Source organism: Gadus chalcogrammus, chromosome 10, assembly GCF_026213295.1.
Source record: "Gadus chalcogrammus isolate NIFS_2021 chromosome 10, NIFS_Gcha_1.0, whole genome shotgun sequence".
In the NCBI taxonomy this organism is placed as follows: Eukaryota; Metazoa; Chordata; class Actinopteri; order Gadiformes; family Gadidae; genus Gadus; species Gadus chalcogrammus.
The window spans coordinates 13151062-13177561 of record NC_079421.1 but is presented as its reverse complement, the minus strand read 5'-3'; the positions used below and the strand labels follow the sequence as shown (position 1 = coordinate 13177561).

The 26500-nt window shown below is 45.5% G+C and overlaps 1 protein-coding gene across 1 annotated transcript in view; it reads left to right on the top strand.

Moving 5' to 3' along the window:
• Positions 1-26500, top strand: part of spock1 (SPARC (osteonectin), cwcv and kazal like domains proteoglycan 1) — a 72593-nt gene that overhangs the window by 44842 nt on the left and 1251 nt on the right. Inside the window, exons 5-12 of the mRNA XM_056600911.1 lie at positions 5125-5239; positions 9927-10062; positions 11676-11796; positions 19931-20050; positions 20135-20356; positions 21817-21879; positions 23062-23199; positions 24942-26500. The exon at positions 24942-26500 is cut by the window's right edge and continues 1251 nt beyond it. Coding sequence (XP_056456886.1) covers positions 5125-5239; positions 9927-10062; positions 11676-11796; positions 19931-20050; positions 20135-20356; positions 21817-21879; positions 23062-23199; positions 24942-25132 — 1106 coding nt within the window. The 3' untranslated portion in view covers positions 25133-26500. The remainder of the gene's footprint in view (positions 1-5124; positions 5240-9926; positions 10063-11675; positions 11797-19930; positions 20051-20134; positions 20357-21816; positions 21880-23061; positions 23200-24941) is intronic.

The following is a 26500-nucleotide window of genomic DNA, read 5'->3' as shown; positions in this document are numbered from 1 at the left end:
CTTCTGGTCATGGAACAAATCCAAGGCCTGGCTGGGAGAGGTCCTGCAGATCAGCTGTGGGTTTGAGGCTGGAGCTGGGTCCTCACACAGATCTTTATGGTATGCAAAACTGTTGGGAGTGGGAGAGAGATGCTAAGAGGGAAAGAAAGACGGCATTCTTATTCAATACATTTAAGATGAGGCTGTTTCTAAAATCCTCACGTTTTTACAGAATCACCTGTATGCTTTCAACCTTGATTTATATTCACTACACAGTAGGGGCGGCAAATGATTTTTTGACCTCGAAGCAGCATCATAACGGTTTTCAAAATGCCGTATATTTCGCTTTACCTTGCATTGCCTTTTTCTCTCTATATCTTTCACACCCTCTCGCTCCCCTTCTCGCTCTCTTATGCACTTTCACCATCACTTGCTCTCCCTATCTCCATCTCTCTCACTCCATATCTCTTTCTCTCTTTCAGCCTTTCTCGCTCACCCTCTCCTTCCTTCTCTCTCATCCTCTCTCACTCCCTCTATGCTCACCCTCTCTCTTTCTCTAACCATTCTCTATTTTTCTCTCCCTCCACTTCTCTAGGCCTCTCTCTCTCTCTAACCTCTATCTCACTGTCTTCAATATATATATATATAATTTCTCTGTTTTTCTTTGGTGCTCCATATGCTTATGTTATAACCACAACAATATTTGTACTACCCCCCCAACGTGAATTCCAGTGAATCTCTCCCAGCAGGCGGGAGTAGGTGAGAGAAAGGAACTCCTGCTACCAGGAATGCTTGGACAGAAACAATTCTCGTCGACAGTCAATCACTCTCTGGTGAAACGAAACGACGTGCCTTAAAGTGAACCGCGATTGAAAAAGGGATGGATGGATGGGTGAACCGATGGCATTTTTAACTCATTTTAATGGCAGGGGGAGAGAAGTAATGGCCATTTGAACTCCTCATAACCCGAGGGAATGCGTCAGAAAGTTACACACATGAATGATAGGCAGTGCCCGCCATGTGTTCCAAGAGGACCCTGGCCGTCTTGATTCTGCTGTCCCTGCTCTCTGGGTCTTGCCGTCAGAAGAATATCAAATAGACAATTCTTTTTTATAGCATCCCTCTTCTTGGATCCATCCGTTCTCTTGTTTGTGTCTTCTCTGAAAGAGCATTTGGGTCTTGGGCTTTAATTATACATATTTCACGGCGTACATCCACTTTGAGAAATCTTCATCAGATTTGAATGAAAGACTAGCATGTCTCCTTCCACTTGGCAGTTTTGACAATATATGTATTTGTAGTTTCAAATGAGATCGGTATAGATGGGTACGAGGCCCCATGCGGCTCTCAGTGTGCATCTGGAAAGAAACGAGTTGCACTGTTTCCACGGGAACCATGTCCCATTGTACACCAAGTCCAGTTTTTACAATGTTTAAAATGTTTAGAATGTTCTGAAAACACATGTGAAAGTAGTGCAAGAACAATAATGTCTCTCAGACACTTGCATGCACGCATGCAGCAACCCCCCCACACACACACAGCCAAACACACACAGGCACGCACAAACTCACACACTCATGCAGCAAAACACAGCCCCGAGCCGCACACACTCACATTCTCATGCACACACACACAGCCACACACACATGCACACACACTCACACACGCACACACTTACACACACAATGACACACACGCATACACACACACGCAGACAGCTACTTATAGTGCCAAGCCTACAACTGAGAATTCTGCACGTCTAGAAGTGCATTTTCACACCGGGGGGGATATGAAACGCTGTCTTAAATAGTGAAATGATTCCATTGTGCTTCAAAGAAAGGAACAAGCAGTACTTCTGAGCTCCTCTGCTCCTTCTTGTAAAACTAATTAAAAAGATGAAGGAGAAGAAAGTGGAGACCCAATAAGAACTGTAACAAAGAAGAGAGAGGCGTGAGAGGAGGGGATAATTTTAATAAGAGGCGGTTGATTCATAGCCAAAGTTAATGACAGACCACCAATAAAAGGCCAGCAGAGAGCTAATATGAAATAAATATGAGGACGGGGTAGAATACAATAGCCTGCGATAGAAGGGAGGAGGACTGAATGAGGGAGAGAGAGAGGGGGAGAGAGCGAGGCAGAGATGGAGAGAGAGAGTGCGAAAGAGGGAGTGAGAGAGCCTGGAAAAGGGCATTACGGGTGGTTGTAAAGCTCAAGGAGTCTTAAGTAAAGAGCTGTTTGAGCACCCAGTCAATTGTAATGCAGAAGCACTGTATCGTGGTCAGCCATCCTTAACCTCCTCTCTCTCTCGCTCTCTCACTCTCTCTTGCTCTCTCTGCCCCTCTTTTTCTATCTCTCTTTCTCTCTGCCCCTCCCTTTCTTTCTCTCTCTCTCTCTCTCTGACCCTCTCTCTATGTCTTTTTGGCTCTCTCTGTCTCTCTCTCTCTATTTAAGAGACCATGACAAAAAACAAATCTCGATCTTGCACGCGGTTTTCTGTTCTCGAGTTCCGTGCACGTTATTGGCCCGGCAACCAACAACGATGTCATTTCCTCTAGGATGGAGATGTAATTTCCTCTAGGAGGACGATGAGAGAGAGGGGCTCTTCTTGTGACCCAGAGTGTTAAAGTGGGTGAAGCTGGAGGGAAGGGGAGAGATATCCCCAAAAAAACGTGAGAGAAGACGATCCACATGTCAGCCTGGAGACATACCGACAATGTTCCTGCCAGTTGTTCATTGAGCTTGTGCACATTGGATTGCTTGTGCATTCCAATGTGCCGCAGACGGACACGGACACACAGACAGACTGACCCAAAGCAGCGTTCTGCATCGGCACTGGGGGGATATTGTGTGCATTGTCTAAAGACCCTGGCACCAGAATCAGGGTTTTAACTAAATGAGTTTGAAGGATTTGAGGAAGGCTCGCACTGGTCTGCTCTGCATCCCAAGCAGTTTGAGAGCCGTGCGGATCTGTGAAGGCTTTCAATAATGAACGCCCTTCGTCGAGCTTCGTGGATTTGAGAAACGGTCGGAACAGATGTCACGCGGCGGTTCCCCGTGGCCGGCAGACACAAGCGTCTGATTCGCCGCGCTGCTGAGTCGATGCTAACAAAGTGGCGTGTAAACATCAGCCTGGCTTGTGATCAGCCGTGTTCATGCCTGACGCACAGCTGTGGCTCCAACACAAGCTATTAGGGTCCTAATGGAGGCAGCGCACTGCTTTCTTCTAAAGTTATCAGCCGTACGCTAACGACCTGCATGTTGCTTTGATCCATACACAAGTCCTCATTACTTCAGAATCTGGATGCATTTTTGGCCCAATTACCATGGTAATTGCACGGTTAATTTATACCAGTATGAGCACACATGCACGCACACACATGCACACACACACACACACACACACACACACACACACACACACACACACACACACACACACACACACACACACACACACACACACACACACACACACACACACACACACACACAAGCGTGAGTGCGTGGGTTTAACTGTGCTGCTATGCGTGAGCACATATGGACTTCAACATACCTAGAAACCATGAATTTGTATTAATCCGTAACTTTCACGTTCGGCTGTCACGTTCAAGCAGGGAAACAATTAAATAAGTTATATAAGTTATATAGTTAAATAATAATGCCTCTCATAACAATTTCCTGACGTTTATACCGATAGGTAGAATTCTGCAAACTGGGGTGGGAGCTAGTTTCGCGTTTCCTCGTGGTTTTAACTTGACTTCGACCTAAAGTCAACCTACGCTATAATGTCACATTCCGTTTGTTTGACAGCGATGGACGGCTCCTGAATGCCGTCTGCTGTTCAATTCTCCTCCTCCCTTTATTATTCCTTGCAGGCTCCATTTCCCTCTCCTGCTGCGTTGCCTTGTCTCCTTTCTTCTCTCGTTGATGCCTCCCATTCAGAGAACGAACCAGCCCACCCCTCGCTCTGTCACTGAACAACACCGCCCATCTCTTGTCTATCCGTAACTGTCACCTATAAACAGCAAGCCAACAGGAAGGCATTCTTATAGGATACAAGTTTGAGACCATTTAAATCAAATGTACTTATTGTGAAGGAGCGTTATTGGTCATTGTGGGCCAAGTTGTGGTTAAAGGGTTCACAGGTTCACTCCCATTTAGCAAGAGATCTTTTTTCATAAAATGTGCTCTGATTTTTTATTGATAATTTATAATAGATAATGTACCTCGATGAACCACTTTATACATTGTGGTGAAAAAGAAAAGTAATGCTTTTTATGTTTTCAACTGAAGTAGGTAATGAAAGTGTCCAGTTTACACTAAGCTACCTTCTATAGCTCAATAAACTCCCCACTGGAAGGGTTCCAGGACCAGTACGGCGGATACAACTCGAGTAACTTTATGAACTTTTATTGCGCTCACATAAACAATAAGCATCCACGCACTAGGTAACCTGACTACCAAGCTACGCGAGGCTCTCAAGTTGACAATAACTAATTAGTTGTTGGTTAGTTAGATAGATAGATAGATAGATAGATAGGTTGTAAACCAGCAACGAAAACACAAACACAAAACCCAGAATTAACCAATGAAATTACACAAACATTCCCATGATATTAATTCTTGATTTGAATTATTTGACACTCACCGGCAAGGCGTAAAAGTCCTGACCATCAACTGAATAAAATGCGACCTAAAGGCGTGGCCACCTGCGCACTGGGACGAGTCGCGCATACACAGAAACACAGTCTGGAGATCAGGAAAGATAATAAACAAACCTGTAACCTGGTATAATTATAACATATATAAAATATAACATAAAATATGCCTGCATTCGGAATAAGGTGGTAAATGTTCACACTTATTTCCTGAAATACCCCAGAACATGATCATAACATCTATCAATTCCAATATATATAAATAAAGCAATAGTTACATTTCTACAGAAAGGGTAACTTCCCTACAGGAAGGGGCTGGGTTTGAACCAGTGGCTTCTGTCAACGAGTGGAACCCCCTTGCCTCTACACTGTCCTCCCTGCAGTCAGCGTGTAGTGATGTGTTTCTTCACGGGTGTTGATGTGTCCTCCAAAGTCCAATTTCATGGTCCACAGATGACGTTTTGTCCTGTTTGTCTCTCCCTCGTAGGACTGGACGCCACTAAGGACCCCTGTCTGCTGGTTCGCTGCCCGCCTCACAAGGTGTGCGTCAGCCACGACTACATGACAGCCACCTGCGCCACTCCTACGCAACCGACACACAGGTGAGTAGGACCAGTCAGGATGCAGGACTCACTCTTCTGCTGTAAGACCGGCTGCTTATCACAGGCAGCCAAGACAAAGCCAGAAGAATTTTTCAAGTAAAAACTGTTTAAAATGTATTTATAAATAAATATACCAAGTGTCAGCTTGGCGTAGCCTCTTCAGCTTCGATTAGGTTTGTAACTGGGCCTCAATAAATAATGAGCTGTCAAGCACAGAATACACTGTGCTGCCCTTCACCTGACAGTAAAGCTACACTGTACTGCTCTCCACCTGACAACAGTACAACTACACTTTACTGCTCTTCATCTAGTTGAAGAGAAGTTCACCAGCATTTAACTAGACATATCCGCAATATAAACAGAAGAGACAAAAGCAGAAAAAAGTCCGTGAGAGTACTTTTTTTCACGTCAGCAACATGCCCCACACGCTCGGTGTAATTTCTCCGGCTGTCCAATACTCCAGACTTTACCCTAGGGGCCAGCAGTCGGTTGCACCAGTAGAACGTAAAGCCGATCATAAGTTCGGGTGTAAAGTCTGCCTTAACCCTACGCTCGACGTAGCTAGTGTCAAACTAAAGGTGTTCTAAATGTTGGTTGCACCACCATAACTTAAGTTGTAACGTTACTAGTAGTGCATAAAGTGTACCAGTGTCGCTTTCAATGACGTTTAGATAATTTCAAGCCAATCATTGACAGATAACAATGTAAACAGGAAATACCGGCAAGTTTCCACCTTACCCGAGTGAAGACGCGTTAGCACCCAAATGAGAGGGCAAACAAAACAGTTTCAGTAATTTATTCTCTAAAATGTGCTTGGACGGTATAGGCGTGAGGTTAAGCTATTTGATGGCGGATTTTATAATAAATAAATAAATATAATATTCCAACCAGCAAAACCGAAATCGCGCATATAATTCAACATCATCATAATAAAGAAATGGATCGATACGGTCACGGACAATCCGTTCCCGGCGCAAATCGCATTGAAACTCCTCTTCCCATTGCTCAAAACGAATAGCCATCTTTACCCTGCATTAGTGTTGAAATCTTTTAACGGTTCTTTATCGTTAGTATGGAACTTACACCAGCTAGAGGGGAGGTGTAAAAGATAAGTTATAACTTAGTGTTACGTTGAAACTATCTGCTTGGTGCAACTGCTATTTTTTTAGTAGAGTGTAAAGTCGAACGTTTGGGGGATTTACGTTCAACGTAGCCTAAGTGTGACCTTACGTTCTGCTGGTGCAACTGGACCCAGGTAGGTTCAACTCCAGAGGGGCCGATTCTGACATTTTTGTTTATACGTACACTGGAAAAAGCCTTCTGTTGAACCAATTAAAAAAAACAAGGGTAATGGTTCACATCTATATTACATAACTTGAGCCAATGACAAATATATAGCTTGCCTCAAACAATATTTCCTATGTTCATAAAAACAAAATAATACAACTTGGCACCAAGTATAATTCTATTCTTTGAATGAAGTCAATCAATTTAAATCGTATGTTAAATCCTAAACAAAAAAATATTGATTCACTCCAACAATTGTTTCTCATTTAAGAAATATCTATCAGAAATAATTTGTTTTATCCAATCAAAAAGAGTACAATTTAATCAAACATTTGTTTCTCATTTAAACATGATATTTGTTTTGGATGCATCATCATCATCTTTTTTTCCCGCTCGGCTCTCGCCGCTTCATGGCCTTGGGGCGCTTCTGTCTGGATTCGACATCACATCGCGACATCAGTCAGGGTTAGGTGCTTTGTCAAAGACACCTCAATACTCTGCTTGGTGAAGCCGGGGATCGAACCAGCAGAGTTAGACCTACTCCAGACCTCCCTCCAGACACAGACAGACTGTCCTAGCTCACAGAACCAGTGAGTCATCGTCACTCTGGTCAAGGCTAGTGCTTTCACCTCAAAAAGTCGCCAAAAGTCACCAATAGCAGCTGAAAAATAAGCTAGATTTGTCGCTTGTCGCTGTTTTGAAAAAAAGTCGCCAAAGGGGTCTGAAAAGTAGCTAAATATAGCGACAAAATCGCTAAGTTGGCAACACTGCGGTTTGGGCCAGTAGTCGTAAGCGTCTTTGTATTTAATGCGCAGGCTTGTACGTAACCTTGAAATTGTACATTTGTCTGAACAAATATTTCTAAATTGAGCTCCTAATCAAATAAAACAGTGTTTTAGGAAGAAAACAAAAAAAATATATTTGGATTGAATGACAAAAGTATTAATCAGTTGAATACACAACCTTAAAATTGTACATTTGTCAAAATGGATATTTCTTAATTGAGCTCCTAATTAAAAATATCTATATTTCAAAGTATTTTGAAATAAAAAAAAGTTATTTTAAAAATAAAACAAAATTTTTTTATTTGAATTGAATTACAAAATAATAATCAGATGAAGTACGGCTTAAAACCCTTTTTCCAGTGTATATCCCAACTGGGGATTATCCAGGGAATGTCAGACTTTCGGTGCATGTGTGAAAGGCCACTCAGAGAAAATGAGGGTCAGTTGTTTGTTGACACAGATCTGAAATCATCCTTCTAATCATTGCCAGCCTATTTGATTCCAGAAATCACAGTGACAGGCGACAATCCATGAGGCATTCAGTTCCTCTATTAGAGCTTCCTTTTAGAGGATTCCATTTAGGTGGTGGATCATTGAACATGGCCTTCTCAAACACTTTCACAGTTTAAAACTTTTCTAATGGAACGAGAGAGAGAGAGAGAGAGAGAGAGAGAGAGAGAGAGAGAGAGAGAGAGAGAGAGAGAGAGAGAGAGAGAGAGAGAGAGAGAGAGAGAGAGAGAGAGAGAGAGAGAGAGGGAGGGAGGGAGGGAGGGAGGGAGGGAGGGAGAGGGAGAGAGGGAGAGAATTTCAGAGACTATAGGTGGGATGAGTGGCTTATTTTACTGCCACTGTCTCCACCCACAGCTTTCTACCACAATAGAGGGCGTGATTGATCATTGTTACCACCAGAGACACGTATACCTATATACTCCTGTATACACACAGGATTCTACACTGGAAAAAGTCTTCTGTTGAACCAAGTAAAAAAAATATGGGTAATGGTTCACATCTATATTACATAACTTGAGCCAATGACAAATATATAGCTTGCCTCAAACAATATTTCCTATGTTCATAAAAACAAAATAATACAACTTGGCACCAAGTATAATTCTATTCTTTGAATGAAGTTAATACATTTAAATCGTATGTTAAATCCTAAACAAAAAAATATTGATTCACTCCAACAATTGGTTCTCATTTAAGAAATATCTATCAGAAATAATTTGGTTTATCCAATCAAAAAGATTACAATTTAATCAAACAATTGTTTCTCATTATTGTATACATCATCATCATCATTTTTTTCCCGCTCGGCTCTCGCCGCTTCATGGCCTTGAGGCGCTTCTGTCTGGATTCGACATCACATCGCGACATCAGTCAGGGTTAGGTGCTTTGCCAAAGACACCGCGATACACTGCTTGGTGAAGCCGGGGATTGAACCAACAACCTTCAAATTACCAGCCAACCCGCTCTACCACCTGAGCTACTGCCGCCAGTGGGTCATCGCCACTCTGGTCAAGGGTAGTGCTTTCACCTCAAAAAGTCGCCAAAAGTCACCAATAGCAGCTGAAAAAGAAGCTAGATTTGTCGCTTGTCGCTGTTTTGAAAAAAAGTCGCCAAAGGGGTCTGAAAAGTAGCTAAATATAGCGACAAAATCGCTAAGTTGGCAACACTGCGGTTTGGTCCAGTAGTCGTAAGCGTCTTTGTATTTAATGCGCATGCGCAGGCTTGTAAGTAACCTTGACATTTTACATTTGTCAAAATAGATATTTCTTAATTGAACTCCTAACTAAAAATATCTATATTTCACAGTATTTTGAAGTAAAAAAAAGTTATTTTAAAAATAAAACAAATTTTTTTTATTTGAATTGAATTACAAAATAATAATCAGATGAAGTGCGGCATAAATCCCTTTTTCCAGTGTATCTAAAGTAGATTATGTGGAAATGTGTTAAACATCGGGAACTTTGCTGAGGTGATTGTCATAATAGTTACACTGCTGCTTGGAGCACTTATGCTAATGCCTGTGTTTGACTGTACGTGTATGTGTGTATGTGTGTGTGTGTGTGTGTGTGTGTGTGTGTGTGTGTGTGTGTGTGTGTGTGTGTGTGTGTGTTTGTGTGTGTGTTAATCACTGTTCTCGGTGCCTTCTAAGCAGCCTGTTTCTCTGGCAGGGCAGGAGCGTGGGGCAAGGGAGCAATTGATCGCCCACCGTTGTCATGGGAACGCTGCACGTGTGAGCGCTGCAAACAGGGCACAAAGAAAGTTCTGCTGCCTCTGGATAACACGTGACGGCTCATCAGTTCACATGATATTACGTCATCGCCACCCATAGTCCCTCATTGAGGAAGGCTGCTCTATGCACGAGCAAAATCCTCAATTCGACAAGAACAACATCCAGCCCTTTGTTATTCCACATTTAAAGTATTAAATTACTGCTTCTCTTACAGGATAGCCAGTAAGGCAATGTCTCCCACATATACACGGCCTCTGGGTGTGTGGAGGTGAACCATCATTACACCCTCTCTCTTCTAACTGCTCTGTTGTATTCTAAATTAATCTCTCTCTCTCGCCTCCTCTTTTTCCTTCCTTCTCACTCCTCTCGCTCACAGCACGAAGACCAGGAAAGGAACCCCAGGCCACAAACACAACAAGGAGGTCGCCACTGCTCATGGGAAATGTAGGCCCTGCCCAGCCATCGCGTACGGCCCTGTGTGCGGGTCTGACGGTCATATCTACTCCTCACAGGTCACATATCACATCTTTATCGGTCTTAAGTCCTCCTTACTTTTCATTTGCTCACTGAGTAACCAATACCTTAAGAGCCCTGTTATCAAATGATGTTACCGTGCGATTTTACCTTGTGATGTTTCCGTCCGATGTTAGCATCCGATGTTACCGTCTGATGTTACTGTCTGATGCTACCGTCCGATGTTACCGTCCGATGTTACCGTCCGATGTTACCGTCCGATGTTACCGTCCGATGCTACCGTCCGATGTTACCGTCCGATGTTACCATCCGATGTTACGTCTGATGTTACCGTCTGATGCTACCTTCCGATGTTACTGTCTGATGTTACCATCGGATGATACCGCCTGATGTTGACATCTGATGTTACTGTGCAATGTAACCATCTGATGATATGGTCGATTTTACTGTTTTATGTTACTATCCAATGTTACCGTCTGATGTTATCATCTAAGTCACATCTACTGACATGTACGGCAACTACGTGCTGGAGGAATAATTCTAATCTTAGGGTGTGATCTGCAGTTGATTTATTTATACTTTTTCGATCTCCCGCTGCTTTCACTTTCTCTCTCTCTCTCCCTCTCGCTCTCTTTCGCTGTTATCTCTACCTACCGGGATTAATCCAATGTGTGGAAAGAAGGGCGCGGTGTGTGTCTCATTGTCAACAGATTTCATTAAGAGACATTAGCAACACTATCCATGTGGCGACCGGCAGAATAAAATGATGGATTTAAATTAGAGTCCGGGAAATTGAAAGTGTCAGCAGAGAGGAGAGATGTGGAGAGCAGCGAGGAGTGTGTCTGCGTTGTGTGTGTTAGTGGGTATGGCTGTGTGTATGTGTGCGGACACCCTTGCATTCACTTGCGGGGGTCCGCAAATAAGTGGGGGTCCCCCAGTCCTTCTCAGTGTGAATTTACATAACTCATTTGGGTTTTAATAACTTTCTTGGATGGATTTTGTGATTGGATTTTTTTTTTCAACCATGCCAAACAATTTGGTACCCCTTGTGTACTAGAGGAGAGAGCAATACGATTAAATTACATTCTGAAGCCGTTTGGGTTTTTAGTGCTTTTTGCTGGGTTTGCACTGCTATGAAGAATAGAGTGCCATAGGGTTTGTGTGTGTTTGCGCGCGCTTGCGTGTGTGTGTGTGTGTGTGTGTGTGTGTCTTTATAGCGGCGTTATAGACACATCTGTTCATCTCAAATAAACGTCAATATCATTTTAGATGATCCCCTCTAAAAACCGGCATTTAACTTTAATTTATTTAACTTTTAATTGGTGTGTCTTTGTCAAATTAAAATCCTGTATCTTATAAAGTAACTCAAATCTAAACAGGGCCTTGTCTTTAACACAGTTTCCATCTTTTTGGTCCATTGTTTGGTAACAAAGTGTCGGAAACATGTCCCCATTCATAACTTGAAGGACTACATCATTGGTATACTAATCTGGAACATGATAAATAACATTAAAAAAAAAATAAAAAAAAATATATATATATCCCATGAGACCCACTAAGGTCCTTCTAATGCATGTATTGACCAAATGAGTGCTTGACCCTATCTCTTATGGGAAAAAGAATGCATTTATCTCTGTGTCCACTGTTCCAGTGTAAGCTGGACTTCCATGGCTGTATGTCTGGGAAGGTGCTCTCAGTGAAGTGTTATGGGCTCTGCCCATGTCTCCCTGGTCAGGAGGCCAGCCGACCAGCACGCCCGACCACCAAGGCTGGTGAGTAGCTGTCTGCTTGATTATAACAATATACAACCCCACATTTTTGCAGTATTTTCCGGCTCACCCCTGCCAAAGTACTCTGACCTTCTCACTGACAGCGTGGGGGTGTGGACGGAAGGTCTGCACATGAAATCTCTGTTCTCTTGGGAGATGTGGTATGATGATTAACTCTCCACTCTGGTTTGTCTCGCAGACAGGCTACATTGCATCATATTTTAACTGCATAATCCCATCATCACCGCTCTCTGAAGTACGGCCTTTTGAAAAGTGAGTCCTAAATGACGGTCATTGACAGCACAAGGAGACAAGAAAGGCCCAGACAGTCTGGTCTGTTTTCCAGATCATAAATATGAGAACATCCAGAGAGGGCCGCAGCCCGGAGGGAGGTTTTAATCAAGCTGTGTCCATGTGTTGGGGACACCCCGGCTGACAGCTCGACTCAACCCATGCATACTCTTTCCTCTTTGATGTCTTTTTAACCTTCCCTTGACCTTTGTTTTCTCATCGCCTGGGAAACACACTCGGACAGGTTGCCAAAAAAGCCCCAGCAAAGACAAATCAAAATAATAAGCCGGAGCCAAAGCCTTTGTTTTGCCGGTGACCTTTGAGGTCACCTGGCCGTGTCTGTTCTGTTAATGACTGCCTCCGTTGCCAGCCTCACAGGAGGCTGCATAATTAGAGCAGAGACTGACAACCACTGAAAGGAAACACAAAGGAGAGGGGACTGGAAACATTGTAGTTTGTTTTTCTCTTTGGGTCGGAGATTCTCTGCCTAGTCAGAGCTTTCGGTGACCTTTGCTCCTGGTCTAGGCACATCCATAACACAGCCGTGGTTCAAGGGATCCATGAGATAATTAAATAAAAGGCTGTGCCCGTCAATCATGGCCGTCCGGGACCACAGGTGGAGACACCAGAAGACCCTATACTTTATTAGTAACAGTACAACATACAGAACTCACTTCGCTGGGTGAATTATAATATGACATAGTATCTGCAGAAGATAAACAGACACAATGTCTAGGTCAAAACACATGGCTACCAGTACGGAGGCAAAATAAAGTTTTTGTATTTACGCCAAAAATATATCAAAAAAATTAGCCCCGCTACATTCGTCCTCCATGTGTTTTGCTCCATTAAAATCAAACCAAAAAACCCTGTTATGAGTCGGTTCCTTCTTTAGGGCCCTGACACATATGAAGCAAAAGTTGCGCTCCGTGTGCTGTGGGCATGTTGTTTTTATAGTGTGTTTGTGTATTCATCTATTTCCGTTCCTTCCACCTGACCAGATATGTGGTGCATGTAAAGTGCAATCATTCCACTCCAATCAGGCCAGCCTCCCACGGGTTGCCATAGCGATCACACTGGGTGGGCACTTGTGTCTTGATGCAGGCTCCCGTTCGCCAGTGGGACGGATGGGAGCCCGCATGCATGGGGGCTCGTCTGTATGCTTTGGTTTGACCGCTCGAGTGTTGAATCATCCCAACTGCAAACACTTCTCTTCAGGGTTTTCATGTTCTCTCTCATGTTAGCACAAACGATGGCCTGATCATGTTCATTTTAATTTCTTCGGTTCAGATTAGATGTATTTGCATAATTTTATGCTGAGTTGTTTGTTGTTGTAGCAGATGTTTGAGTTCATGGATTTGGAGCACAACTCGCCGCACGGACACAGAAGTATTCAGGCGGTGTAATTCCTTTAAAGTGGTCCGTTTCAGCCAACGTGGTTCAATCTGCTTATTAGTTGAACCATGTTTGTTTTCTGATCCCTGAAATGGAGTAATTCACTGTTGCAGTCGCCCCTCCACTCCAAATGGAATATTGCCCTAGAGTCTGTGAACGGGGTTCAATCCCTGTTATCCGGCCTTGTTTCCATTTGGAATCATTAGCAGGCAGAACATCTGCAACTCATTTTTGTGGGAGTGTGTGGATGCTAGTAAAGTGGGGGATTAGTGCTGAGTTGGGGGTGGTGAGGGACGTGCTTTGACAGTAATTAGACATGCTATGCAAGCTCTCCTCGATGGGTCTCCCTTAATCCCACTTCCTTATTATCTGGACCCCGGACGTGCTGCATGTGCACAAAGCAAAGTCACCCACTTGAAGGATTTGAATCCCCAGGTGGACGGAAAGGTGTCCTTGCTGCATTGTCTGGACAAACCTGCCGGCGACATCTGTACCTCTCCTGCACTCCTGCACTCCTCTTATCTCTCTCTTCCCCTCCTCATCTTTCCTCTCCTGATCTCCCCTCTCCTGATCTTTCCTCTCCCCGTTGCTCCTCTCCTCTCCACTCTTCTCTCCTCTCCTCATCTCCTCATCTCTCCTCTCCTCTCATTTATCTTCGCTCCTCTCTTCCTCTTCCTTGTCCCTCCACATCCCCTGCCATTCTTTTGGTCCCGTACTAATTCATTCATTAATTCTCAACACATTACACGGGAGACACAGTAGAGAAAGTCAAACTAAACACCAACTACCTAAAGATATGCATACTGCAGGTAGAGGTGAATATGGGATGTGTAGCCATGAGACGCGGTGCATACATATGTTTGATATCACCATCAATGTACACATGAATAAATGCACAGATTTGTAGGGTTTACTTTCTCAATTGACATGTTGCAAGGTTGTTGTAACTTGAATGGATCTCTTACCAACATCACTCGGCGAAAGATCCAAGTGTTGCCTCAATCAGGCTTCAATTGGAGAATGTATAACAGGGGATGACTCGTTTGTAAACATCTCTGTTATGATCATCTCCTGCCCAGATTCTGGGTAGAAGGCGTCCCGCATTGTGTGACAGGTGTTTTGAGTTACTTTTATTGTTACCATGACAATATCATAGCCGCTAGCGATCAATGGCTGTCAAATCTCGCCAGTATTGAGGTAGACACACCCCAGGGTCCATCACTTTGTTTATTCTGTCTGGAACCGATGGCGCCCACTGAGCCAGTCCGGCTGGGTAATTATTCCTCCATTACCTCACTCTGACAGCACTGTCGGCTACGCTGTCACTCGGATCTATGTGTGTGTGTGTGTGTGTGCGTGTGCGTGTGCGTGTGCGCGTGCGTGTGCGTGCGTGACCAGAGTACCTGGGGAAGCTGTATCGGCTCTTCCCGAGGATAAATGAAGTGCAAAGGGAGATTAGAGTGGAGATTAAGGAAAACAGAGCACATGCCTGGAAACGGAGAGAAAACAATTAACACGGTACAGAGCTGGGTCTCCAGCTTAAACTAAACAACAACACACACACACAAACGCACATGCGCACACACATAGATGGGAGGGAGATTGGAGCGAGGGCGTGAACGAGAGTTAACTGCAAACAGGGAGTTGCTGGCGTTGCTTTGGTAACGCCTGCAGAGATTGCAATATGTTAGCCAAGCTAAAATACACACATGCTCTGCACTGCAGCCAAGTCAACGCTGTGGCTCTGACCTCGGGGCCTGGGGATGGTTATGTATGGCGAGAGGTGGCCTCTGAGAATCTTCTGCATTGCTTGCACAATGTTCTCCCTCTCGTCTGAGAAAATATGGGTAAGATATCTCTAAGATTGAATAAATTTATCCCAAATAGGGATTTTAATCCATATTCATAACCTTTGGCTAAACCTGGCCGTATTACTGATGTAGGTACTCCCTCCCTCCCTCTCTTCATTCCTTCCTTCCTATCTCCCTGCCTCCATCCCTTTTTTCTCTTCCTACTGAGGTGTGGCTCCTTGACGCCAGCTTCTGTGTCTCTCATATCTCCGCCTATCCTCACATCCTCTCTTCCTCTCCTCCTTTCCTTCCCTCTCTATCTCCTCCTCTCCTCCTCCATCGTGTTCTCGTCCCCTCTCCACTCATCCTAATCTCCTCACTTCCTCTCCTCCTCTTGTCCTCATGTCCCCTCTTCCTCTCGTCATCCCCTCCCCTCCTCCCCCCCTCCTCCCCTACCCCCCCCTCTCCATCCTCTGGTTATAAAGCGAGCGACAGCTCCTCTTTGTTGTGGTCCAGCTGCTGTCTGTCAGCTGCCGTCAGGCCAGACGTCTCAAGGTGAGCCCCTGCAGAAGACAGGTGTGGCTGGAGGCACCGCTGTGCCCGCTGATAACCGAGGCTGGCGCCCGCTGCCCCCCGCAGGCAGCCCGCGCTGTGCTGCAATCAATTTGTGTATGCTAACAACCTGGTCACACAACCCCAATTAATGGGGGTGTTAATTGCTAATTATTGCAATTTGCACAAGGTTATAGCATGCTCCACGGTCTTTTTTGATAATTCACGTGTGCACGCTTTAGTTAAAGCTAGAGGTGCATGCTGATTATGGTGATGAAAAATAATAAGGATATTTGTGTAACCATGGATGTATTTGAGGGAAAAATGGCTGTATGGCTATGAGTCTATTTGACAGATTATCAGTCCTGTGGACAGTGTGTGTGTGTGTGTGTGTGTGTGTGTGTGTGTGTGTGTGTGTGTGTGTGTGTGTGTGTGTGTGTGTGTGTGTGTGTGTGTGTGTGTGTGTGTGTGTGTTACGTGGCTCAAACGCAACAAAGAAACGGGGCAGGAGACAGTGCAAAAAGTCAATGTTTCTTCGTTTAATTGCCTCAAAAGCAATGAATCAAACAGATATGAGCAATCATGGTGCAAAGCACAAATCAAATCTCCCGCTCCCGCTCCGCGTCTCACACACATACCACGACAACCGAAAGGCCAATGTGGCCGTAACAGTGTGTGTGTTTGTGTGTGTGCGCGTGTGCTTGTCTGCGGGTGTTAGATGGAAAGGGTGACAGGCCGAGGCAAGCAGATAAGAAGGAAGTTCAAATCCACAGTTTGATATCTGACATTTGGCCCAGACTGGCAGTTTATCCTGCGTTAGACACTGGCTGTTTACAGACACACACTCACTCACTCACTCACTCACTCACTCACTCACTCACTCACTCACTCACTCACTCACTCACTCACTCACTCACTCACTCACTCACTCACTCACTCACTCACTCACACTCAAACACACAATCACAAAAAACATTCACACTCTTACAGACGCCGCACACACAAACACACAGGAGAGAAAAAATCGATAACAGACCATCCTTGTCCTAATCCCTCTTTTTGTATAAAATACTCTCTCTTTCTCTCTCTCTCTCTCTCTCTCTCTCTCTCTCTCTCTCTCTCTCTCTCTCTCTCTCTCTCTCTCTCTCTCTCTCTCTCTCTCCTTCTAGCTCCCTCTCTCCCTTTCTCCTATTCTCTCTCTCTTCTCTAGTGTCCCCCCAAATCCAGTCCTTTATCTTTTTTCTGGACTACTATAGAATGTGCTTCCCCCAGACAGACAGGGAGACAGATTCCTTTCATCCAGTGTTTCCCCCCATCCAGCAGTCTTCAGCCTGCGGACGTACCGCTGATGTTGTGCTGAACTCAAAGAGGCTCTGGGTTTTTCACGCCAGCAGATAAAGGAGAGTAGCTGGAGTAAGCTAGCGTCGCACAGAGGGATACACATTTCTGGCTGTTGTGTAAGAACTCCCACTCTTTGTTTTACCCCGGTGTGTCAACAGCTCGGAACTGGCCCTGCTGTCTCCCCTGATGTCCCCGCTCGTGGTTAATCATCCGGCACGGTGCTCTGCCAGCGAATCACCACAAACACAGTGATGACGCAAATATTCAGAAGCACCGATGTCAGAGCTGTGGTTCGTCTGCTGCATGGCCTGTGTTCCAGTACAGCTCCTCCACTACAACTTTCTCCTCGACTGGAAAAAGTATAGCACGGCTGTCATCAAATATTATTTTTAGAAGAGCAGAGCTAGGGCCCCATATAGTCAGCAGTTATGGATGGTGTCGCGGACGATTTAGGTTCTGTCCCCTATAATACATACCATAGTCCCCGTCAGGGATTGTGTCGTTAACGTTTGCAGATAGCTGGTAATTAGCGGCTATAGCACAAACTCTGTGTCTCAGCTGTTTTCCATTATTCTAGCTATAGAATAATGGAAAAAATAGAGTTGAAGCAATGCATTGCATTTGTTAATTTACTTAGAATGGACCCACCCTGTATGTCAATGTCCTGAGTTTGTCTGGTTGCGTGCGTCTGGTTGTGTGTGTGTGTGTGTGTGTGTGTGTGTGTGTGTGTGTGTGTGTGTGTGTGTGTGTGTGTGTGTGTGTGTGTGTGTGTGCGTGCGTGCGTGCGTGCGTGCGTGCGTGCGTGCGTGCGTGCGTGCGTGCGTGCGTGCGTGCGTGCGTGCGTGCGTGCGTGCGTGCGTGCGTGCGTGCGTGCGTGCGTGCGTGCGTGCGTGCGTGCGTGCGTGTAATAGAGCTCACTTCCACACCAGGAACACATTTAGCAGAGTCAGAGCTGTGGCAAGTCCCTCACAGTCTCTCCCGGTCCATTGTCCTTTACAGGGACCAATGGGAGGGTCAGGGTTGGGACCAATGGGAAGGTCAGGGTTGGGACCAATGGGAGGGTCAGGGTTGGGACCAATGGGAGGGACCAATGGGAGGGTCAGGGTTGGGACCAATGGGAGGGACCAATGGGAAGGTCAGGGTTGGGACCAATGGGAGGGACTAATGGGAGGGACCAATGGGAGGGACTAATGGGAGGGACTAATGGGAGGGTCAGGGTTGGGGCAAACGGTTAGAGGGCAGAAGGAGCAGTCAGAAGGAGACGCATCGGGCAGGAAGGAGCTTTCGTCACCTTCTCCTTACTCTCTTTAGCGAGGAAGGTTTGCAATCTGCTTCCTTCCCGGGACCGATGACTGCAGAAGTCCCGGGTCTTTATCGACTCTAGCTCCCATCGGCAGTGATGGAAACTTCACCCAGGGGCACATTTGGAAAAGGGTAAATTGTGTATTCTTAGTGGGTTTTCCCTCATTTGATAACCCTGCGTTAACCTCTTATTTTGGTGGGAAAAGGGTATTATTTTCCTCTTCGAACGATCACCCACCACATACGCACTCAAACAAACACACACACACACACATATACACATACACACACACAGACAAACACACGCATACACACACACACATATACACACACACACGCGCACACACACACAGACACACATAGACACATGCACACACATGCACATGCACACTCAGACACACATCTCCACACCACTCAATTCCATTCAAAGTGAAAAATAAGACACCCTTACACAGGCAGGAGGTGAATTGTATTACTTCTTTGTGATAAAGAAAGGAATGGTAAAAAATAAATTGAGCGGACCCACCAATCGGAGAGCAGAGCTGAGGCGGAGAGCGACTGAAGAGCAATCCAATGAACAGTTATCAGTAAGGGTTTCCACTGAACCTCACACAGACATTAGCAGAGAGGGGGCAAATGTATTTTTAATAGAAACAGGCTGAAAGGGAACCCTTCCAAGGTGAATAACGTCTCGGGTGAGCGATGGCGAGGGAGCTGTTGTGATGACGGAGCGAGCGGAGGATTGTCGAGAGCGGAGGTTGTTGGAGCGGCTGATTGAAGCCTAAAGAGGAGATTATGGGCGGCGGATAGTAGGGCTTGTGCCGTGCTCTTTAACCTGAATAAACATTATGATGGCCGTGTTGTGTTGTGGATGGGAGCGGGGCTCCCCATGCCTGTCTGTCCCTCTCTGCTGAGCAAAGGGCCCGCGTCGTTCTAATTGGAGTGAGACGCGTTCTAATTGGAGCCGTGTTCCTCGTTGATCGTAACGCGTTTGGTTCCGCCTGTGACTCTGATGGAGAAATCCGTTCAACGCAAACTGCATGAATCACTGACGGAATTATGATGGGATACCTCATTATCGCTGTGTATGTCAGGAGACACTGTTAATAGTGAGTAAGGAGTGCAATGATTTGCCATTACACACACGCACATGCTGTAACTAATGCATGACACATATTTATGTAGATCAATGTGTGTTGTATTCATTCTAGATGCTATTTTTCCGTGTGATCACGGGTCTACATGGAGCCTACTGCCATTCAAAATGAAAGACCTTACAGCAGAAGATGATCCCTTTAGGAAGATATATCGATGCATATTTCAGTGGTTGAACTGTATGTCTGTGTGTGTGTGCGTGTGCGTGTGTGTGTGTGTGTGTGTGTGTGTGTGTGTGTGTGTGTGTGTGTGTGTGTGTGTGTGTGTGTGTGTGTGTGTGTGTGTGTGTGTGTGTGTGTTTGTGTGTGCAGTCTGCAGTGACAGTGACCTTCACAGTCTGGCCTCCAGACTGAAGGACTGGTTCGGAGTCCTCCACCTCGATGCCAACCGAGACCTAAAAGCCTCCGACAGCTCAGACTCCGCCCAGGGACGTGAGTACAGCCCTCCTGTGGCAATATGGTTACTGTGACAACTACGATGACGGCACAGACCACGTGATCTCTTCCCTCCTCCAGGCTTCGACACCAGCATCCTGCCCATCTGCAAGGACTCGCTGGGCTGGATGTTCAACAAGCTGGACGTGAACTTTGACCTGCTGCTGGACCAATCAGAGCTGAGCACCCTCTACCTGGACAAGTACGAGCTGTGCATGAAGCCGCTCTTCAACTCCTGCGACTCCTTCAAGGATGGAAAGCTCTCCAACAACGAGTGGTGCTACTGCTTCCAGAAGCCCGAGGGTGAGGGGGGAGAGGGAGTGGGGGAGAGAGAGAGTTTGAGGAGGGAGAGAGTTGGAAGAGGGAGAAGAGGGATGGAGGAGGGAGAGAGAGAGTTGGAGGGGGGAGAGAGAGAGAAGGGGGGAGAAGATGGAGAGAAAGAGATGCGGAGGAGGGAGAGAGAGAGAGAGGGGGGTTGAGGAGGGAGTGAGTGGGAGAGAGTGATAAAGGTGGCGGACTGAGATTGAGGGAGAAATGTATGTGTGAAAGTCTGATAAAGAGCGGTGAATTGAAGCGGAGGCGAGTGCCGAAGCAATTGAGAAGGGGGAGCTGTTTGCGGTGCGCGTGTGCGTGTGCACACCTGCGTGGATGGGGGCGCGGTCAGAGCGGGGGAGCAGAATAGGTAATTGGTGCGGTGAGATTGACACGGCGAGCATGATGGAGAGGGAGGCTGGGGGAGGAGATGGGTGAATATACTGGAGAGAGAGAGAGAGAGAGAGAGAGAGAGAGAGAGAGAGAGAGAGAGAGAGAGAGAGAGAGAGAGAGAGAGAGAGAGAGAGAGAGAGAGAGAGAGAGAGAGAGAGAGATAAAGAGAGTGCAGGGATGTGGAGTGGTTGTATTTCTCCTGGTGACGGATGGAGAGGAAATGGAAATTGATTGACAAGATAAATGAGGAGGAGATGAATGAGATATTAGGATAGATAGACAACAGAAGAGAGGAGGGAAAGAGGATGCAGTTGAAGGAATGGAATAGTTTTTGCAAATCTTGAAATAATTGTGCAATAATCCTTTGAAATAATCTGAATATTTGGATAGCGTGTTGCTGTCATGGATGTTCTGTGTTAATCTGTGAGGATGTGACCACTAGCATTGAAAATAAAGAATTGCTATTGCCTGATTTCAAATTAGATAACGGTCAGGAAACATCTTCTGTTCAGGCCGTTCCATCCACCCTTAAAGGGGTTGTATGTACATTTTAAGAGCTCCTTTTTGAGTCAATTTTGTTATTAATGCCATAGCCGTCCTTCAGTGTGAGTGAAATGCAACATGGGAATATCTGTTTTTGGTGACAGCACCTGCCTCTGTGGAGACAATTTCGATTTTAGACCAACCCTGGCTATTTCCCAACAAATCCGGGCATCTCTTCCCTGATTGGTAGGAGTCCATCTTGCACTTCAAGCAAATGTGTGTGAATGCAACACTTTGGGATGGCAGAGTAACTTTAGGAAGGACGGAGCAAAGGGAGAGGGGATGTTTTTGGTTGTTGAGTTTCAAAATCTTTCTCTCTTGCACTATTTACTGCTCTCTCTCTCTCTCTCTCTCTCTCTCTCTCTCTCTCTCTCTCTCTCTCTCTCTCTCTCTCTCTCTTCCCAACTCTCGAATCTCCCCTACAGCAGCTTTAAGTTTGGTTCAAAGACAGCAGAGGGCTGATGAGGTGAGCACATATGAGACAGACTGTGTGTTCTGTGTTTTTATGTCACCAGGCATGCCTTGCCAAAATGAGAAGAGCAAGATCCAGCTGCAAGGACGACAGAAGAGCCTCATAGGTCAGTCTGAATGAGTGACAGCTGTCAATCAAACACTATTCTGGAAATACACCTCCATCATGAGCCTTAGTCCAAACTTGCTACCAAAACTGTCTTTTTCTTTTTCAATGTAACCTTGTAGCATGCCTAGGCAAACATTCAACACGCAAACACACACTCTCTCTCTCTCTCTCTCTCTCTCTCTCTCTCTCTCTCTCTCTCTCTAGCTCTCTCTCACTCACTCTCTCACTCTCTCTCACATACATAGTATCGTGGAGTTATTCTTCATCACACAAACATCACATACACTGTAATAATATGTCATTTTTCCCTTTCTTGTCATCCGTTCCAATTAACATATTCTAGTTTACAGCCTGAGATCGCTCCATAAGGGCTGTATGCAAGAGGCTAGTGGGTGGTCTTTGTGTGTGACTGAAGCTGACCATTTAGGCTTGTGGTAATTGATGTGTGCATCGGTGTGTAAATACATTGAGAGCCTTGGGTTGTCACAAAATGGGTTGTCTTTCTGTCTGTCTCTCTCTCTGTGTCTGTGTCTATTGTTGTGCTATCTTATAACACCACCTCTCTCTTTTTATATTTCTCTCTTATCTCGCTCCTTTCCTATGTCACTTATCTCTCTCCTCTTCTCTCTCTCTTCGCTCTCGTTCGCTCTCCTCCTTCTATCTCTCTCCCTCCCTCTCTGTCTCTCTCCTCCGTTTGTCTTTCTCTCTGTCTCCCTCTCCTATTTCCATCTCCCACTCCCTCACCTCCCTCTGTCTCTCTCTCTCTCTCTCTCTCTCTCTCTCTCTCTCTCTCTCTCTCTCCCTGTCACTATCTGTCTCTCTCTCTCTCTCTCTCTCTCTCTCTCTCTCTCTCTCTCTCTCTCTCTCTCTCTCTCTCTCTCTCTCTCTCTCTCTCTCTCCCTGTCACTATCTGTCTCTCTCTCTCTCTCTCTCTCTCTCTCTCCCTCACCTCCCTCTCGCTCTCTCTCTCCCTCTCTCTCTCTCTCTCTCTCTCTCTCTCTCTCTCTCTCTCTCTCTCTCTCTCTCTCTGGTTCTCTCTCTCTCTCTCTCTCTCTCTCTCTCTCTCTCTCTCTCTCTCTCTCTCTCTCTCTCTCTCTCTCTCTCTCTCTCTCTCTCTCTCTCCCTCCCCCTCTCCCTCTCTCTCTCCTCTCTCTGTCTCTATGTCTCTCGCCCTCTGTAGGAGCCTACATCCCTCGCTGTACGGAGGTGGGCTACTTCAAGCCCACCCAGTGTCACGGCAGCACCGGTCAGTGTTGGTGTGTGGACAAATACGGCAACGAGATCGCAGGCTCCAGGAAACAGGGCAACCCCAGCTGTGGTACGACTACAGCACACACACATGCATACACCAGCAATACCGCACTCGCATAACCACACATACACATACACTTACATACACACATGCACGCAAACACAAGATTTTTTAAACATCCCACTTTATTATGTAACATAATGCATGAATATCTTCCCTATTTCAGTCACTCTCTGGGCGATTTAACTCAAGCAAAGATTGTTTGGAGTAAAAAATAAATAAGGTTAGATTGTCAAAGTTTGTTGAGCCCTCTCGTCTTTTCTTTACTGCGCTGTTTCTACAATTCTTCCGATTCATTTCCTTTTTTTGTTTGCACACAGTGGAGCCCATCAGTGCGCAATCAATCTTCTCCACACACACAGTCGAGCCGCTCGGAGGACAGAACATAAACACTGTTGTCCCTTTCTTGGAGGAAATTTGTGGCTGAACGTTTTGAGGTTTCTGTGGTGTGGAGGGAAATCTAGGGGCTTCACTCGCTTCACTGAGCATATCAATTGTTCTGTTGAGCTGTTTCATCGGGAGATTTATGGGCTGGGAATGTCCGGTGCCTTTTAGATGGATCTGCTGCTCTTTAGCCTTCTCCATCTTCAAAATGACAGAGGAAGAATAATCTCAACTTCTTAAGTTCAAAAGATGACTCTTACATATTATCATTATTTTTGTTAACTTGGGTATTCATTTATTTATATGCAGTAGCATTAACCCTAATCCTTATCCTAAGTCAAACCCACTAACCCTAACCTCTGTTCTAATGATGTACAATATTGTGAATGAATGCATTAACTAATGACATTGATTAACAGTTAATTAACTGTCAGCTAATTGTTAATGAATGCATATTATATAACTGCATTCACTAGTGTTGAATCTGGTTTAATTGATGTACCCTTATTGTAAAGTGCTACCCACTAATAATACATTGAATAGATTATATGAATATAGAACCTGAACGCCGTTTGCCTCCCCTTCAGACTCAACAATAGCTTCCCGTGCTCCAGACTCGCATAGGGCCCGCAGCACTGCGTTGTTCTCAAGGATCCTCCTCTTTGCCCTTGGCAGCGCTGTCTGTCTTCCAGAGCGCTTTGATCCACTCACAGGCTGTTCTCCCCAATATCTAGGCTGCTGAAGACTGCGGGACATTGTCTTTTAACACAAGGAACAGAGACGTGATAGAGTAATGGGGGAGTAAAGTGGTGGCGAGATAGCCTAAAAGACGGAACAACAATCCCAGTGAGAGATGATTTGTGTGTGTGTGTGTGTGCGTGTGTGCGTGTGTGTGTGTGTGTGTGTGTGTGTGTGTGTGTGTGTGTGTGTGTGTGTGTGTGTGTGTGTGTGTGTGTGTGTGTGTGTGTGTGTGTGTGTGTGTGTGTGTGCATGGCTGCTGTCTGTATTCTGTTCAATTCAAGAACTAATCTTAAGTGACATTTAGGATCTTCAGGGACGATGCTTCACCATTGTTGTTTTCTTGAAGCGTTTTTCTCCTCAACAAAATACCTTTTTGGTTTTGTAATTTCTTTGGAGTTTTCTTCTCAGGCTCTTACATTTAACTACCTCTTAGAATACAACGTATAATGAAAAAGATGAATTGAGTACACAATTCTCGTATCAAGGTCCAATTAATACCAGTGGATCGTTTTATTTTCAAACTTATTTCATCAACTTTTGAATGTGTGTGCCTGTGTGCGTGTTTGTGTTGGTGTGTGTGTTGGTGTGTGTGTGTGTGTGTGTGTGTGTGTGTGCTGCACCAGACGAGGACCAAGAGACCTCTGGGGACTTCAGCAGTGGCGGGGGCGTCGTCCTCCTGGAGGATCAGGAGGAGGAGCCATCACTGAGTGGGCGGGGCCGGCAGAAGAAGAGGCGGGGCCGAATCCACCCCAGAGGAACCATGGAGGACGACGAAGACCGGGAGGAGGACGATGAGATGGGCTATGTCTGGTAGCTCTGCCGCGGCCTACCCTGTCCTCGGGCCAATCAGGAACCTCCGCTAACAGCACAGATCTAAAGCCATTCCAGTGTGTCCCCCCGCCGGTCCATTCTGCTGGCTCCCTGCTCCCTGAAGCCCCATCTCACTCCTCAGCTCATCCTCCTCCAGATACAAATAGCTTCTGTATAGAACAGTCCTGACTGTCAGGACTGTGAAGTCTCTCACTCACCCTCCCCTCAGAACGCCCTGCTTCCTTCCCCTGCCCGCTGCAGCTACATCATGTTTACTACGATGAACTCTGCCCTCCTTTGTCCCTATCTGCCCCTTTTGTAGTTCTTTCCGTTGCCCAGTGTCCATTTGATAGTCCGTGGTCAGAGGGCAGAGCTGTTAGGGTGGTTGATGGATTGGATGAGAAGTTGAGTTCGGGAACCAGAATGTCGGGTCTATGAGAGGTATTTATTCGTTACGTTTGCTGCTATGGGTTCCCTCCAGCGTTGGAATGTTTTTTGGGACGGCCCCTCCTCTCTCAGGCCCAGGATCGTATCGGATTGTTTCTGATCTGTTTGCTTCCTGAATGTCCTAGACTGCCCTACATGCAGTTTGTTTATAGATTCGTTGTTCATGTAGTTCCCCCTGGCTGATGCCTCTGGTTTAAATGTTCACCTTGAGATCGGTGTGATTATTGGACAGAAGAAAAACAAATAACGCAGCACTACTTCCCTCGTGAGGAAGCTGCCACCATTAAGATTGTTTCAATTGTTAATGAAAAAACAAGTCACAACCAACTTAGCCAGCCCTAATTGTGTCTCAGATAAAAAGGGTTGACTGCCTATGAAAACCGTGTAAGACTTTATTATCATGAAACTAATTCTATTTGACCTGACACGTGCTAGCTACACTCACCCCTTTATTGTGTGGAAAACAAGGCAAAGCAGCAGTACATGGGTCTATCCGAAGGAAACCCTCCAGGTGTTACAACCAGGGTTTGTAAAATAACCAGGTCTCTATGGCCTGCAAGCCTCACCTCTGTCTTCTTCCACATGAATAGAATAAAATCATCGAGTCATACATGATTCACGTTAATCCATCAGCCAGAGCTCCTTTGGGCGTTATTATAGTGAACCAAGACCGACGAAGACAGAAGGAAGAACAAGCTCCCAGACGGAAAACTTAGAGGTGTTGGGGAGCCTCATACTAAGCTTCGGAATTCCTAATAATCACAGTAGCACAAGTCCATGTAGAATTGCATTTAAATATAATAGATAAGGTAGTTTCCGATACAGAGTCGTTTTTTAGGGGGAAATTGAAAGCCTTATGTTGGTTTTAGCTTTCCTTTGATTTTTTTTATATTTGTATGGCATTTTAGTCGCAATATTTCACTCG